The sequence below is a fragment of the Coffea eugenioides genome, chromosome 6 (genome assembly GCF_003713205.1).
Source record: "Coffea eugenioides isolate CCC68of chromosome 6, Ceug_1.0, whole genome shotgun sequence".
In the NCBI taxonomy this organism is placed as follows: Eukaryota; Viridiplantae; Streptophyta; class Magnoliopsida; order Gentianales; family Rubiaceae; genus Coffea; species Coffea eugenioides.
Genome location: NC_040040.1, coordinates 38650503 through 38668550, shown reverse-complemented (window position 1 = coordinate 38668550; position 18048 = coordinate 38650503). Strand labels below are relative to the sequence as shown.

General features: G+C 36.1%; 1 protein-coding gene across 1 annotated transcript; it reads left to right on the top strand.

Moving 5' to 3' along the window:
* The first annotated feature begins 11646 nt into the window (after positions 1 to 11646).
* On the top strand, positions 11647 to 12123 carry LOC113774142. Its single transcript, XM_027318711.1, has one exon. The coding sequence runs from the start codon at positions 11647 to 11649 to the stop codon at positions 12121 to 12123; it is 477 nt and encodes a 158-aa protein (XP_027174512.1).
* The last annotated feature ends 5925 nt before the right edge of the window (positions 12124 to 18048 follow it).

Genomic DNA, 18048 nt, shown 5'->3' with positions numbered 1-18048 from the left:
TTTGGCCTACTTGGAAGATGACTACATTAGACTATTTGTCTATCATACATAGTTTGTTCAAAATTTATCGATGACCAAATCATTTGTGATGCCTATTTGGGTTTTTTTTTGAACTTCCTATTCCATATTTTGAATTGCAAGTATGTTGCCAAGTTGGCTTCTATGTCAGGACGTCCTTTGCAGATGGATTTTGCTACGTGCAATTTGAGACATCCTTCAGCTACAAGAGTTTTGGTGGAATTGGATGTTGCTAAGGCTTCGATAAAGCATATATGGTTTAGGGATGACGGTTATAGGTTTTGGCTGCATGTTAAATATGAGAATTGGCCATCATATTGTGCTTATTTTTCACAGATAGGTCATGATGATGGTGAATGCTTCAAGAAAAATCCATCTTTGCACCTTGTTAAGCTTGCTCAATCCATCCAACATGTTCAAAATCCTCCGTAGTAGGTTTACATTCCTAAACTTTTCGTGATAAAGGTAAGGAGAAAGATTGATGAACAAGATACTCAAGATAAGTATTCTCCAATTGATTTTCTCCTTTATTAATTCATGAGCTGGTTAATACTACTTCAATTACAGCTCCCTCAGTTTATCAAGATACGACTCATCATGTTCATGTTCAAGTTTCTAATTGAGAGGTGATTGACGTCAATTGTTTAATTCCAAAGCATGTTAAAATTTGGAGCAAGCAACAGTGCAGCTTGGTATGGAATGCAAGTCTGATAGGGTTTTGGCATTGCTCAAACATTCCAAATAGGAAAAGGGTCAAAGTTTGCAGTTCGTTGAACACACTTTTACATACCCTAAATCTAATGATAAGAAGGTGACTACCATCTCCAATCTATTTATGGTCTTACAATATGTTGTAGTGGATGTTGAGGAGGGTAAGTTAATGTTGAAAGAACTAGGTTTTAAACATCAACTTATCAAAAAGATTTGGATTGAAGTTGAGTGTGATAACATACGTGGGTAGAGTGTGCTTGATCTAGCTATGCAGAATGAAGATTATTAGCAATCTCTGGGGGCTATTCAAAGTCAAACATCATTGGTGAACGATATTACTATATTGGAGAATGGAGTGAAGCCGAGAAAACATGTTCAGATACGTTCATCTGATCTCTAACATCTAAAGATCAATTGATTTATTTTAGCAAATTATTGAATCATTATTTCGCTACATTAGGTATGAAAGTAATGGACAATATAAGAGAGAATGCCTTTACACTTGACGATCAACTGTGTATTTTTCATCCACCAATAGCTCAAGTTACTGATCAGTCATGTTATAATACAAGAAGTATGGCAAAAGCCAAAAATGGCAATAATGTTAGGAAAATTTGGTTTCCAAGTGGCAGGAAAAAAATAGGGCGTACGCTCCTTCATATGGAGTTGAAAAACAGGCCATGAAGATTGTTGTAATTTGATAAATGTTATTTCTCATGATCCTATTTGTTATCTTTAGTTTCTTTTCAAGAGCTTTCAAGGTTAGGTTTGGCCCTGGCTTTAGAAAAAAAATTACATGCATATATATATATATATCTCTGTGTATGTGTGTGTGTCTATATATGCATTTACAGTAATAACATTTACAAGTACCATTCAGGCCCATTTTAGTTGTATAGTTCTTAGGTGCTTAGCTTAGATTTGAAGCATCTAATTTGGATGTTTTGCTTTGTGCATAATCGCTTGGTGCTACTTGTGACATTGTTGTTGCTATATCTATAAAAGCTAATAGTTTACATAAGAAATAATATAAAAAGATGTTATTCTCTAACACTATTTCATTCATTTTGTTCCCTCTTTTAAGTCCTATGTTTTTTAGTAAGATTTTTATGAATAAAATCCGTCTTAGTTGTGAAATTTCAGAAAAAGATGATTACAGGAGAAGGATAGTTATAAATTGACTATATGATTTGCTTGTTCGTGAAATTAGATTAGGATGAGATATTAATTTTAACTTGTTGAAATTAGGGTATAATATCTTTCTTTTACTTCATATTATGAGTATTTAGTGTAAATTGAATGATTGCATAATGATTGTTGGTCAAGCTATAAGGAATTGAATTTGGAAAAATGCATCTAGTGTTTCACTTCATGAATCACCGTGATTAATTATGTGTTGATTGCTTGAGCTTGAGGATAAGCAATGATTCAAGTATAGGGGAGTTGATAAGTGACTATTTTATGTTATATTTGGATGATATTTTATACTTTTAGTTACTTTTGCAATATTATAGAAGAAAATGGCCAATTTTGCCTATAATTGTTTCTAAGTGCAATCTAATGCTTACTTGAGACTTTGTTTGTTTTACTTACATTTTTTTATATTTTTTGTTGGTATTGGAAATGGACTTCATTTTCAACAAAAAATAAGCATGCATTATATTGATTAAAGTCCTAAAGTTCGCAAGGATGATGAGTTTCAAAGGTGGTTCGAGTCACTAGAAAAAGAAAACGAAGAAACTTGTTGAAAAAGAAAGTTGACTTGAATCCCCCCAAAGAATCCGACCGATTTTTTGAGGGATTGTTGAAGTGATTCAAGGCAGTGAGTTGGAATAAAGAAAAAATTCAAAGAAAAATATTTGGGAGGGAGGGAGGGAGGGGGAATCCAGCCAAAGAATCTGGCTAGTTTTTGGACGAATTGCCAAAGGGATTCTGGTCAAACTTTTGTGGCTTTCATTTGCGCAACTTGATTTCAACTCCATTTTTTCACATCTTTTGAGGGACGTTTGGCATCTGATTTGTAGCTGTAAAGATGAGATTATAGCAATAATTCTTGATCTTATTTCTTCAACAATGATATGATTTAGCTTGGAGCCAAAGATGTTGACATTTGAAGCTAGTGTTCACACTTCAAGGGAGACATAAAGAGAAAAGTTTTCTCTATAAAAAAGAGCTTTTGTCTTTCATTATGAAGGGGAGCTTGGAGAGTGTAGGAATACTCCACAAAAATGTAGCTCTTACACTTCTTAGTTTTCGGTCAGTAGAGTACAGTATAGTTTAGGTAATAAGGTGTGTTATCCACTCTTATATAGTGGTTAGACTAAGATGAAGATGGAGATGAATGAGGGGATGAAACTCATGTGACGAGGGTTCTCTCTTCTCCAACTCTTTATATTTTGCATTGGATTCTAAAGTATGGATAATATGCATGTTTTGGATTTTATTTTCATTATATCTTTCAGAAATTTATGCCTTTGGGCTTAGTTGAACTTTGTATAATTGTATTGTGTTGCTTTCTTGGCTATTTGATGCTATTATTTTGAGCAAGTTATTTAGCACTTTTTCTTCTCTAATCTTGATTAACTGGCCATTAATTGTGATAATCTTAAGGGGTTAAATTTGTAATAAGAATTATAATTCAACACTGGTTCAAAGAGGTGATAATCCTAGGGTATACACTCACGAGAGTAGAGGTATAACTTTGTGGCTTGTTTCATGTAATTTCATAGAGGTAATGAACTTATAACTAATTTTATAACCACGAGAGTAGCTATAAATTAGTTGTAAACATAGCTGATTTATTACAAGAGTAGGTTTCACATGCATATGAAAATTATGCCATAACTAGCCAAGGTAATAGTGTTCAATGATACGAAAATTTGCACTTGCATGAGTAGTAAGGGATACGATAACCTAAGGACCTTTCATTTGCTATTTTCTTATACATTTTATTTTAGTTTGATTTTGTTCAATTTTTTGGTCATCTAAATAATAGATGAGCTTTATTAGTGCCAGTAGTTGTCCATTCTTTCTTGTGAGTTCGACTCTTAATACCCTATACTCATTCTCAACTTGTATACTTGCAAAAAATCACATGTGGAGTATTTAAAAATTTATAAATGTAAAACTTGACCATGGATTGAACTTAATTTTGTATGCATAACCCGCGCTCATCACTAGTCATTTAAAAGGTGTGTGAACTTAGTTAGCTCCATCTAATTTAGAGGGTGTTTTTTGGTTGTATTTTTAATCAGAAGAATTATGAGCTAAAATTCAAGAAGTATTAATAGATGAAAACAATCCTCCCAACAATTAAAAGTATAATTAGTTTCTTTGCATTAAACATTTGCTGCCTGTGATGCCCCGAAAAAAATGAGTTTGAGAACCCGAAAATTTTCTAATTTTCTAGGGTTTATTTTATTTAATCGCCCGCCTTTTCTTCATTTTCTTTATTAGACAAATTCCCCAGATAAAGTTTATGAGCAAAAATTGTTTTAAAATGATTTTTCTAGCATTGGGTAGTTTTTGAAAAATTAAGGATATAGAAAGGACGTGGGACCCACTAGTGCGAAAAGTTCGGAAAAATTCGGTCAGTAAGATTAAGTTCCGGATACTGAGTGAAATTTATCGGGTGTTAAGAGATAAGAAGATGAGGTGATTTGATTGATGTGAGAGAGACTTAAAGGATAGAAATGCATTTAAGAGAGTGACAAGTGTCACTATCTCTTTGGGTGGACACTATTCATCTTTTGACTTTTTTCCCCTTAAGTTAAATATCTCAAAAATTGACTAAAAATCACCATTTTGCACTCCATGTTGGCCGACTCTTGAGAGCTCAAGAAGGAAGAAAAACCTCTTCAAAGTTTGGCAATTATCTAGCTCAAATCCTCCAAAACACTTGCTTGATTTAGTTTCTACTCCATAAAATCCTTCCATTAGGTGCTAGTGAGTTGTTTGGTGAAGTTTTTTGGAGAAGCTAAGGTGTTCTACAACTTCCTCTCTCTTGTTTACTTGGTAAGTGGTGCTTACACTTCCTCTTACACCTAATGATGTTTAATTTATGCCTAATGGTGGCTATAGTGTTGGAAATTGTGGTTTATTTCTTGGTTTGGAATGAATTGGTGAAGTTTTATTTTTTTTTGAGGAATTTTCTGGTTTAATGTGATCATGGTCTTGTGGATGTTTATGATGGTTGGTAATAAGGGGTTATGCCTCTAGTGGATGTATATGATAGGAAATTGCAATCAATTTTGGGTTTGGATTGAAATGTGAAAAGTTAGGGTTTCATAACCCCCTTTTCTGTCCGGTTTTGGATCATATGGTTAGAGGCCCAATTGGCCTTTTCTTAAAACATGAAAGTTGTAGGTATTGATGTGTTTGAGATGCCTGTAAAATTTCAGGTCATTTGGAGTAGTGTAGAGTGAGTTATGTCATTTTTACTGTTGCTGTTCTGGGTGATCAGAATGTGCGAACTGCGCTTGTAATCGTCTGTTTTGACTGGAATTGCTTTGGATTTGGATGTTTGTGTCTTCTGATGAAATTTAGCTTGATGTCTTAGCTATCATATGCCTTTGGAATCAATGCATTTGGACCTGTGTAGACTGAGTTGGGCGAATTACAGCATTGTGTGATTTGTAAACCTGCAATTACGGTTCTGGTTTGGTATTCTGCATTTTTGACTTAGTTGTGCTGGGATTTGGACTGAGTGACCTTCTACATTGTTATATCCCTGGTTCTTAGCTTCGAAATGGTGGGTCTTACACCCTAATCCGATAATCGTAGTGCAAGTTGTGCCATTACCGCAAAGTGACGTCCAAAACTGTTTTTCTAGTTTGAGCTAAACCTTCATTTTCGGACTTTTCCCTAGCTTGACTTGTACTAGTACTACTTGGAGCTTGCTGAATGGCTATTGGATGAACTTGTTGTTGTGTGTGTACCTTTGGGACTGGCTGAGGATATAATGAAGCCATGATGGCTGGAAAAGTAAGCAAATCAGGGGAAGTGCTGTCCGAACTTTGAAAGGACTTGATTGCATTGAGTTTGTGATCTAAGACTTGGGTTTGAGCAAGGAAATGTTATATGATGGATGATTTCTGAGCCATTGAGGTGAGTGACCTCAAACTGTTTCCAAATTTACTTTTGAACCGCTTTCCTGCATTATCTACTTTTGAACTGTTTTCAAAGTTACTTTTAGAATTATTTTCTTACATATCATGCGTGCTTGCATATTAGTGTCTTGTTATTATCGATTTTGCTTTCAATGATTGTTAAAACGAGTTTTCTAGGCGAGTGTGTACTTTATCGCACTCGACCTTAATAAATATGAAATTTTCAATGATTAGTGATTAAATGCTACTTGCGCATGAATATAAGCCTTTTGGGCTGAACTGGCCATTGCCCCTTGTTACCGGTCGTCTCGAGCCAGAAGCGGACTCGGTCGGGCGACTAGGAACTTGGGTGAACGTTTCGGTATACTCGAGTATTACCTTGTAGGTTGGTGGAGCCTGGCCAAAAGCCAGGGACGGGGTGAATGAATGCACGAATGAAACCAAATGCAATGAAATGACAGGAGAACGAACGTATCCTTTGCATGAATGTTACTATCGCTTTCCATTGTAAATGTTTCTTGAATTATTGATACTCCATATTGAAATGACATTATTGAAATGAACGATTGTGAAACTGATTTGATAACTGATTTTACTGGTTACTCGCTGAGCTTCTAGCTCACCCCAAAATGTTTTATTCCCCTCCATAGGGCTCAAGGCGAAGGAGTGGCTTGTAGTGTTTATCATGGATTATATCAAGTATGGATTGAACTTGGATTTCCTTTTGTGTGATCATTCATATTGGGATTGTATTGAACGTTTAGAATTGCTTGGATATGTAATAGGCTAGTTTTGGACTTCCTCCTGTATAATAGTTGGTATCAAGGATCAGAGTGGCGCAGTGGAAGCGTGGATGCTTCGCTTTTGATATGTAATTGTTGGAATATTTGATTTATATTTGAGATTGTATATTGTAATTTAATTGAGGTTTGTAGTGAACGACTGAGTCCCGGCGAGAGCTGGGCAGGCGGCCCGCTGAACCCTCTGGTTCGCCTCAGGGGGAGTTGGGGCCGTCACAGTTGGTATCAGAGCTTAGGCTTCAGATCTCTGTAGTGTATCCTAGGCTTGAAGTTTAGGATGCCGGACTGTGGGTTTGATTTGACTCTTGAGAGATTTTTGCGGGATGTCTTGACTTGATTGGTACAAGAGAGAATGTCGAGGACGACATTCTTTTAAGGAGGGGAGATTGTGATGCCCCGAAAAAAATGAGTTTGAGAACCCGAAAATTTTCTAATTTTCTAGGGTTTATTTTATTTAATCGCCCGCCTTTTCTTCATTTTCTTTATTAGACAAATTCCCCAGATAAAGTTTATGAGCAAAAATTGTTTTAAAATGATTTTTCTAGCATTGGGTAGTTTTTGAAAAATTAAGGATATAGAAAGGACGTGGGACCCACTAGTGCGAAAAGTTCGGAAAAATTCGGTCAGTAAGATTAAGTTCCGGATACTGAGTGAAATTTATCGGGTGTTAAGAGATAAGAAGATGAGGTGATTTGATTGATGTGAGAGAGACTTAAAGGATAGAAATGCATTTAAGAGAGTGACAAGTGTCACTATCTCTTTGGGTGGACACTATTCATCTTTTGACTTTTTTCCCCTTAAGTTAAATATCTCAAAAATTGACTAAAAATCACCATTTTGCACTCCATGTTGGCCGACTCTTGAGAGCTCAAGAAGGAAGAAAAACCTCTTCAAAGTTTGGCAATTATCTAGCTCAAATCCTCCAAAACACTTGCTTGATTTAGTTTCTACTCCATAAAATCCTTCCATTAGGTGCTAGTGAGTTGTTTGGTGAAGTTTTTTGGAGAAGCTAAGGTGTTCTACAACTTCCTCTCTCTTGTTTACTTGGTAAGTGGTGCTTACACTTCCTCTTACACCTAATGATGTTTAATTTATGCCTAATGGTGGCTATAGTGTTGGAAATTGTGGTTTATTTCTTGGTTTGGAATGAATTGGTGAAGTTTTATTTTTTTTCAGGAATTTTCTGGTTTAATGTGATCATGGTCTTGTGGATGTTTATGATGGTTGGTAATAAGGGGTTATGCCTCTAGTGGATGTATATGATAGGAAATTGCAATCAATTTTGGGTTTGGATTGAAATGTGAAAAGTTAGGGTTTCATAACCCCCTTTTCTGTCCGGTTTTGGATCATATGGTTAGAGGCCCAATTGGCCTTTTCTTAAAACATGAAAGTTGTAGGTATTGATGTGTTTGATATGCCTGTAAAATTTCAGGTCATTTGGAGTAGTGTAGAGTGAGTTATGTCGTTTTTACTGTTGCTGTTCTGGGTGATCAGAATGTGCGAACTGCGCTTGTAATCGTCTGTTTTGACTGGAATTGCTTTGGATTTGGATGTTTGTGTCTTCTGATGAAATGTAGCTTGATGTCTTAGCTATCATATGCCTTTGGAATCAATGCATTTGGACCTGTGTAGACTGAGTTGGGCGAATTACAGCATTGTGTGATTTGTAAACCTGCAATTACGGTTCTGGTTTGGTATTCTGCATTTTTGACTTAGTTGTGCTGGGATTTGGACTGAGTGACCTTCTACATTGTTATATCCCTGGTTCTTAGCTTCGAAATGGTGGGTCTTACACCCTAATCCGATAATCGTAGTGCAAGTTGTGCCATTACCGCAAAGTGACGTCCAAAACTGTTTTTCTAGTTTGAGCTAAACCTTCATTTTCAGACTTTTCCCTAGCTTGACTTGTACTAGTACTACTTGGAGCTTGCTGAATGGCTATTGGATGAACTTGTTGTTGTGTGTGTACCTTTGGGACTGGCTGAGGATATAATGAAGCCATGATGGCTGGAAAAGTAAGCAAATCAGGGGAAGTGCTGTCCGAACTTTGAAAGGACTTGATTGCATTGAGTTTGTGATCTAAGACTTGGGTTTGAGCAAGGAAATGTTATATGATGGATGATTTCTGAGCCATTGAGGTGAGTGACCTCAAACTGTTTCCAAATTTACTTTTGAACCGCTTTCCTGCATTATCTACTTTTGAACTGTTTTCAAAGTTACTTTTAGAATTATTTTCTTACATATCATGCGTGCTTGCATATTAGTGTCTTGTTATTATCGATTTTGCTTTCAATGATTGTTAAAACGAGTTTTCTAGGCGAGTGTGTACTTTATCGCACTCGACCTTAATAAATATGAAATTTTCAATGATTAGTGATTAAATGCTACTTGCGCATGAATATAAGCCTTTTGGGCCTGAACTGGCCATGCCCCTTGTTACCGGGTCGTCTCAAGCCAGAAGCGGACCGGTCGGGCGACTAGGAACTTGGGTGAACGTTTCGGTATACTCGAGTATTAACCTTGTAGGTTTGGTGGAGCCTGCCAAAAAGCCAGGACGGGGTGAATGAATGCACGTAATGAAACAAATGCAATGAAATGAACAGCGAGACAAACGAAAACGTTTTTTTTTTCATGAATGGTTACTAGTCGCTTCCATTGGTAAATGTTTCTGAATTATGATACTCCATATTGAAATGACATATTGAAATGAACGATTGTGGAAACTGATTTGAGAAGCTGATACTGGTTACTCGCTGAAGCGCGTACTGCACGCCCAAATATTTTATTCCCTCCCACGAGGGCTCAAGGCACGATGGGAGTGCTTGTAGTGTTATCATGGATTATATCATGTATGGATGAAACTTGGATTGTCTGTTGTGTGATCATTCATTGGGATTGTATTGAACGGTTTAGAATTGCGTTGATAATGCTAAATAGCGCTAGTTTTGGACTTCCTCCTGTATAGATGTTTGGTATCAAGGGCATCAGAGTCGGCGCTAGTGAAGCGATGCTTCGCCTTTTGAATTAATTGTTGAAATTTTGATTTAATTTGAAGAGTGTATATTGTAATTTAATTGAGGTTTGTAGTGAACGACTGAGTCCCGGCGAGAGCTGGGCAGGCGGCCCGCTGAACCCTCTGGTTCGCCTCAGGGGGAGTTGGGGCCGTCACACTGCCACACAAGAAAAAGTGTTTTGACGTGTACAAAACAACAACTCTTAAGTAGCTGACATATAATACAAAAATCTATCCTGTTAAATTGGGTAACATTTCCTTAGCATATTAGTTTAATAGAGTCATGCTAGACTCTGAGGGTCGCCAAGTGATGCCAATAGTAAGAACATTGGGTAAGAGTAGCTTACAAGTTAATTTCTCGAATTAGTGCCTCGCTCGTCTTTCCAAAAGGCGAGCGAATTTGATTGCATTGGTAGTGGTTGGATTTTTTTTCTTGTTTCATTCAAACTAGTAACTTCTCAATCCTCATTTTTTGTTTTTAGTGCAATCATTAGTGCATTTTCATATTTTTCTTTGAGGAGGTGATATAATATGCACTTCTTCAAGTTGAATCAATTTCCTATTTCTTAATTACATATCAATGGCCTTAACTTTCATGCAATTCAATGTATGCATTTTGTTTGTTCAAAAATATTCATTAAATAAAAGAAAGATGACTAGTGAATCCATTTCTACTAAAATTAATAAAAATTTAACTTTTGTTGCTTCTTAAACAACTTTAGCTTTTTGAAGCATAAAAGACAAAAACACAAGTTCAAAATCATTAAGAAAATTTAAAACACAATTTCATTTTCAATTTTGTGGAAGTATAAGCATTTTAAGCAAATAAGTGATCTGGAGTATTTTTTGGGTAATTTTAGAAAATTTTAGAGTAGATGTGTATATTTCCAATCTTTAGATGGATTGTGTTTGTTCGACATAGTTGAGGAAGGGTTCGGAGCTAATATAGTGGATTTTTTGTGTAGTTCCACGCAAAGATATAGGCAAAAGTGTTCATTTTGAGTTTCTCTATATAGGATAATAATTTTCATTAGTTGGTATTACTGAAATCCAAATAGATCTTTAATTCTGCTTCTACAATAGATCCAAAAAGTAAATGGAGAAAAACATTCTACAACTATCATGTATAATTATAAATCCTATGGAATTTGTAACAAAACTTGGGAAAAGGCTTAAATTTCATATATCTTTTTTTTCATGATTTTATAGACTAATAATATAAGAATTTATTATAGTATAGGTTCAGTACAACAAAATGCAATATCAAGACTATTAGTTTTTAGCAAAAAAAGAGCAAATGCATAAAGTTTGCATGCAAATTTTGTGAAGAACTCCTACCAATGTAAAGGATAAGAATAAAGTATCCACATATCTAAAATAGCCAATGTATATGCTTAAAAAAAGTATATTTTATCTCTAGTCAAAACTTAAAAGTATTAATAAAATTTCCAATTCTTTTTAAAAAACAAACTTAAAAGTAACACAAAATTTTAATTAATTTGGCCAACTATGCAATCATATGTTGATATGAGCTGCAAGTATAATGGATGAAAGGTTAACCACTTTTTAGAACTTTGATCACGAAATTGGAGCCATTGCATTTCTCAAAGTGCTATTGTTATAATTCCCACAGGTATAATTGATTATCTAAGTATAAATCACTTTGGTGTCCGGTAGGTTCACTTTGGCATCGGCCTTTCAGGAGGTCTGTCAAGCTCGAAATTACTCTGTGGTACACTCTCAGGTATGGCATCCTCAGATATCGTTGAAAATTTCTTTCTTCATGATGAGATTGCTATTGCGGAAGCTACCTTTAACGGGCACCTTGTGGAGGGTGGGGGTCCAACTGGCTTCAAAGTGTCTGTGTTGCCAAGCGGGAGCGGATGAGACCGTCGAGCATGTTTTCTCGAAGGGGCAGGTTGCGCGAGGAGTCTAGAATTATTTTGGTAGGATCTGTGGGGTGTCACAGTGAGGCTCTTCACTGCAGGCATGGCTTATGGCTTGGTGGATGTCGTCATCTAGGTCGGAGAAAGGCCGGTTCCTTTTCTTTGTCCTCCCCAGTTTGATATGCTGGCATATCTGGAAGGCGCGGAATAAAGCATACTATGAAGGGGTTCAGATGCGACTGGGGAGGATTTGCCATGACATTCTGATCGATATGAAAGGAGTGGTCGAGGTCCAGTTTAACCAGAGGCTTGGGGTGCAAACGTTTCTTCAACTTTATGAGGGGACCGCTCATCCGCCACCGTGCTATAGTGTTCAGCTAGTGGGGTGGCGGGTGACGGAGGAGGGAACCCTAACCTTAAACACGGATGGATGCTCCAAGGGTAATCCTGGAGTGAGTGGTGGTGGGGGAATACTTCGTGATTCATTAGGTTTGCCATTATTTGTTTTCTCGACTTACTTTGGGGAAACCTCGAGTTTGCGTGCAGAAGTATTGGCCCTGGCAACGAGACTCCGGTTGTGCATGTAGAGGGGGTTTACCGGGATCAGCATACAGGTTGATTCAATAGTCCTGGTCGGAATTCTTCAACGAAGGCTCCAGTGCCCATGGCAGGTCCACAGAGAGGTCGAACAGATTTGGGGCATGGTCACAGATGCGGCGTAGTTTACTCATTGCTATAGAGAAGCAAACAGGGTGGCGGATAGGCTGGCAAATGTGAGCGCTGCTGGTCGTCACTAGAGCATCAGCATCTACGATCAGTTCAATGCAATTCCGCGATTGGCGCGTGGGGAAATTCACTTAGATAGGCTAGGTGTGCCTTCGGTCAGGAGAAGGAGAGTAGGCTAGCCTTGGGGGATGGTTTAGTCGGTTTTTCCGATCGTTGTGTATCCATTTGGTTCGTTTGGAAAAAAAATGTTATTTGAGTTTGAGATGATGAAAAGATAAATCCTAAAGCTAGTTTTTCGCTTTTTTGAACAAAAAAAAAAAGATTATCTAAGTATAAATCATGGATCCAAAATACACAACACTTCTTATTTTGCCTAAACAGCTATATTAATTTAATAGTTTTAATGACTAAAGCCCTACAATTTTGATCCAAGCAACAAGAAAAAATCATGTTGCTTTGTTTTTTAGAAGAGCAAAAAAGGATATTTGAGTTATATGAATCCAAATCCATATACTTAAAGAAATCTTAGCTAGCATGTCCATGTGGTAAAAAAGTGAGCAACTACAAAAACTTTTCATATCCTTTTATGATATAGGTTGATGTATATTGACACATGTATACCTGGGTTTTCAATACAAACACACAGACACACATATACAAATAGACTTCTTTTTCACATTCCTTTCTTGCATAATTCACTCTTTAAAATCAGATGTAAAATTTTACTCTCTCAGTTGATACTTAGATAGACTTCCTTTTTATTCTTCTCTATTATTCATTAATTATTTATGTTTCTACTTCAGACCTTTAGTTTTTACTAATATGCAAATACACATATATAGATATGTTTCTACTTCATACCCTTAAATAGACTTCCCTGTTATTCTGCTCTATTACTCATTAAATATTTGTGTTTCTACTTCGTGCCCTATTTTGGAAGAGTAAAAGAGGATATTTGAGTTTAATGAACCCAAATCCTTGTACTTAAAGAAATCTTAGGTAGCATATCCACGTGGCAAAAAAGTAAGCAACTACAATAACTTTCCATATCTTTTTATGATATAGGTTGATGTATATTGACACATGTATACCTGGATTTTCAATATATGCACACATACACACACACACACATACATATAGACTTATTTTTCACATTCCTTTCTTGCATAATTCACTCATTAAAATAAGATATAAAATTTTACTCTCTCTCAATTGATACTTAGATAGACTTCCCTTTTATTCTTCTCCATTACTCATTAATTATTTATGTTTCTACTTCATACCCTTAATTTTTACTAATACATAAGTACACATTTATAGATATGTTTCTACTTCATGCCCTCTTTTGGAAGAGCAAACGAGGATATTTGAGTTTAATGAACTCAAATCCATGTACTTAAAGAAATCTTAGCTAGCATGTCCACGTGGCAAAAAAGTGAGCAACAACAATAACTTTCCATGTCTTTTTATGAAATAACTTGATGTATATTGATACCTGTATACCTGAATTTTCAATACACACACATACATATAGACTTCTTTTTCATATTCCTTTCTTCCATAATTCACTCTTTAAAATAAGATATAAAATTTAAGTCTCTCAATTGATACTTAGATAGACTTCCCTTTCATTCGTCTCCATTACTTATTATTTATGTTCCTACTTCATACCCTTAGTTTTTACTAATATGTAAATATACATTTATAAATATGTTTCTATTTCGTGCCCTCTTTTGAAAGGGTAAAAGAGGATATTTGAATTTAATAAACCCAAATCCATGCACTTCTTATAAATATGTACTTCTTTCAATACATACACACACACGCCCACCCATACATATAGACTTCTTTTTCACATTCCTTTCTTGCATAATTCACTCATTAAAATAAGATATAAAATTTTACTCTCTCTCAATTGATACTTAGATAGACTTCCCTTTTATTCTTCTCTATCACTCATTAATTATTTATGTTTCTACTTCATACCCTTAGTTTATACTACTACATAAATACACATTTATTGATATGTTTCTACTTCATACCCTCTTTTGGAAGAACAAAAGAGGACATTTGAGTTTAATGAACCCAAATCCATTTACTTAAAGTGTGAGGACTCGGGAAAAAAAATGAATGAATGATGAGTTTTATATTTTATCTCATTTCTTTAAATACATTTTATTATTATTATTTTATTCTATTCACCTAAATTTCCTAGACAGTTTTATGATTGAGTTAAGAATTTTGCACTTCTCCTACTACAAGTTTGTGCGTGTTACGTTCGTAGCATGTTTGAGAAGTGGGACCCACTAGTGAGATGTGTTATAGATTTAGTGGGTAAAATGGGTATTTTATGAGAGAATTTATGTAATTAGAAGTGCTAAGAGTGGATTGGTGGAAAATCATATGGATTATTTGTGACAGCCCCACTTCCCCCTAAGGCGAACCAGAGGGTTCGGCGGGCCGCCTGCCCAACTCTCGCCGGGACTCAGTTGTTCACTACAATCCTCAAACAGATTACAAGATAAAACTCAAATATTACATCAAATTCTCCAATAATTACATGTCAAAAGCAAAGCGGAAATAATTCCAAATAAGCCATCCAGTCACGTGAATAAGTACTACAAGCCCTTCCTTCGCCTTGAGCCCTGTGGAGGGGAATAAAACATTTTTGGGGTGAGCTAGAAACTCAGCGAGTAACCAGTAAAAGCAGTCATCAAATATATTGCACAGTAATGTATTCCAATGATGTCATGAATCAGAGATCAAATGTACGTCTTTTGCTCTCGTGAGCCAGTGAAATCATAGCACTTGAACACCCAACGCTCAAATAGATCATTTAACATTAACAGAGAGGGAGCCCCTTTTTGAGCTCCAGATAAACATGAACATGAACCATCAACAGGGTGGAGACGTTGGTGTCCAGCACAAGACTCCCCAAGAACTCAGTAAAGCCAAAACTTGTCATGAACTCACATGCAAGCACGCATGATATGCATTCGAGTAAATAATGCAAGAAACATTTCACAAGTACTTTGGAAATAGTTTATGGTCACTCACCTCCACGGCTCAGAAATCATCCAGCATATAACATTGCCTTGCGCAAATCCAAGTCTTAGATCACAAACTCAATGCAAACAAATCCCTTCAAAGTTCGGACAGCTCTTCCCCTGAATTTGTTAACTTTTCCAGCCATCATGGCTTCATTATTTCCTCATTCCAACCCAAAGGTACACACACAACAACAAGTTCATCCAATAGCCATTCAGCAAGCTCCAAGTAGTACTAGTACAAGTCAAGCTAGGGAAAAGTCCGGAAATGAAAGTTAAGCTCAAAACCAGAAAAACAGTTTTGACGTCATTTTACGGTAATGGCACCAAAGGTACTACGATGGTCGGATGAAGGTGAAAGATACACCGTTTCGAAGCTAAGAGATAGGGCTACAATATTACAGAAGGTCACTCAACCCAGTTTCGAGTGTAACCAGGTCAAAAATGCAAGATACTATACCAGAATCACAAAAACAGATTCACAGAACGCATTCTAGCGGAAACATCATAAATCAGGCTAGCCAAGTCCAAATCCAGAAATTCCAAAACCATCTGAAAGCTAATAAACAGGGATAAATTTCATCAGAAGACCTCAACAACCAATTCGGAAGAAATTCCAGCCAAAACAACCAATTACAGGAGCAATTCTTACATTCGGGTAAAACCAGAACAGCAATAGTAATTTCGACTTTTCTCATTCTACACTACTCCGATTGACTGAAATTTTGCAGGCACCTCTACAATATCATTCCCTACAACTTTTATGTTTTAATCCAAGGCCAATTCGGCCTCTATATATGAGCTATAAATTCGGGCAGAATGTACATCATAACCCTAACTTTCCAAAATTTCTTCCAAAACAGAAATTGTTTGCAATTTACCACTTTTTCCACCTCATAGAGTCCTTATATACCATTTCCAATCATCATAGATAGCCACACAATCATATCCATATGAAAACAGAAAAATCCCCAATAATTATAAAACTTCACCAATTCAACCAAAACCAAGATATAATCCATAAAAGTGCATCTTATACCACCACCAATCATGAATTGAACATCATTAGAGGATGGAAAGTGGTTCTTCACAACTCACCTTAGCAATACAAGAGATAGAGCAATTAGTCACCTTAGCTTTCCAAACAACTTCACAACCAAGCTCAACTCCACCAAACTAAGAGGTTTTATGGAGTAAATTCAAGTTTAATCGGTTGGAATTGAAGATTGAGTGAGATGAGAAGCTAGAAAGTTGAGAGATTTTTCTTCTTTTCCTTTGAGAGAGAGCCAGCCATGAAGCATAGAAATAGGATGATTTTTGGGTCAAAATTGAGTATTAGTAAAGGTAAGAAATAATGGTCAAAGTCCAAGATTAAATCACAAGGTGACACTTGTCACCTTTTTGGTTTAAAACTTATCTTTTTGTCTCTCCAATACAAATATCTTAACACCTTGTAAAATAATATCACTCAATACAAAATTCCAACAAGTTGTCAAAAATATAATGCATTTACCGCACTTGCGGGTCCCACGTTCAAAATACGCTCTTAATTTCTCAAAAACTAACCGATACTAGAAAAATCATTTTAAAACTATCTTTGCTCATAAACTTTATCTGGAGAATTTTTCTAATAAAGAAAATGTAGAAAAGACGGGCGATTAAATAAAATAAACCCTAGAAAATTAGAAAATTTTCGGGTTCTCACACTTATACTTTTCGGGGCGTCACATTATTCATTAGAGACAAAGGAAAGTCAAGAGGATAGGTTTACTCCTACGTTGACGAGTGTCGATCATCTAAGCTTTCTTTGACTAAGACCACTTTTGGCTTTATCTTAGAAATTTTGGCTAACATTCCTTCACTTCTTGCTTCCTCTTGGCCGAATTCTTTGAGAGAAAAAAAGAGAAAGAAAACTCCATCTTAATTTTCAATTGTTGCTTGAATCCTTGAAGTTTCATCCAAATCTTGCAAACTACTCCATAAAAAGTGACATCTAGGAGGGATTAAGATCTTTGGTGGAAAGATTTAGGAGGAACAAGGCCTCGGCAGCCACTCTTTATAGGGTTTTAAGGTAATCATGCCTACAACCCATTTGATCTCTTTTATCTTGCTTTTGAGGAGATTTAAAGATTGATTATGGGATATTATGTGAAAAAATTCCTGATTTTTGTAGAAAATCAAAATTTCCAACTTTAGTTGAGGTGTTAATATGTTAATATCAGGTTTACTATGAATTTTTAGCCTTGCCATGTGTTTTTCCAGCTTGTACATGTTTCATTAGCTTGCTTATGAAAATTCCAGCTTGTAGAGTTGAATTTTTGCTTGATGACCAGCCTTGATATGGTGACATGGGAGCTGAATACTTGTCTATTTTGGTGGCTTTATGGTCCGAAATTAGTAGCTTGTATAGCCTATCATTTGTGGTCTTGATTTGGATGGTTTGGCCATGAAATTGTGTGTTGAGTTTGGAGAGGAAATTTAGGACAAAATAGGGGTTATGCTGTCCGCATTTTGGGACAGCTTACTACCTTTGATTGTGGGCTAATTTGGTGATGTACTTGCCTAATATGCTTAGTGAACCTTTAAGCTTTGCTTATGTGTTGCATTTTGGCTGAAATGGAAGGGTTTTCATTGGGATTTTCCTCCAAATTGCTGGCTGAAGTTGTGTTTGTTGACCGAGTGATAGTGCAGCCTATTACCTTGTTGTTTTTCCAACCTTTTCAAAATTGGTTTTGGCCA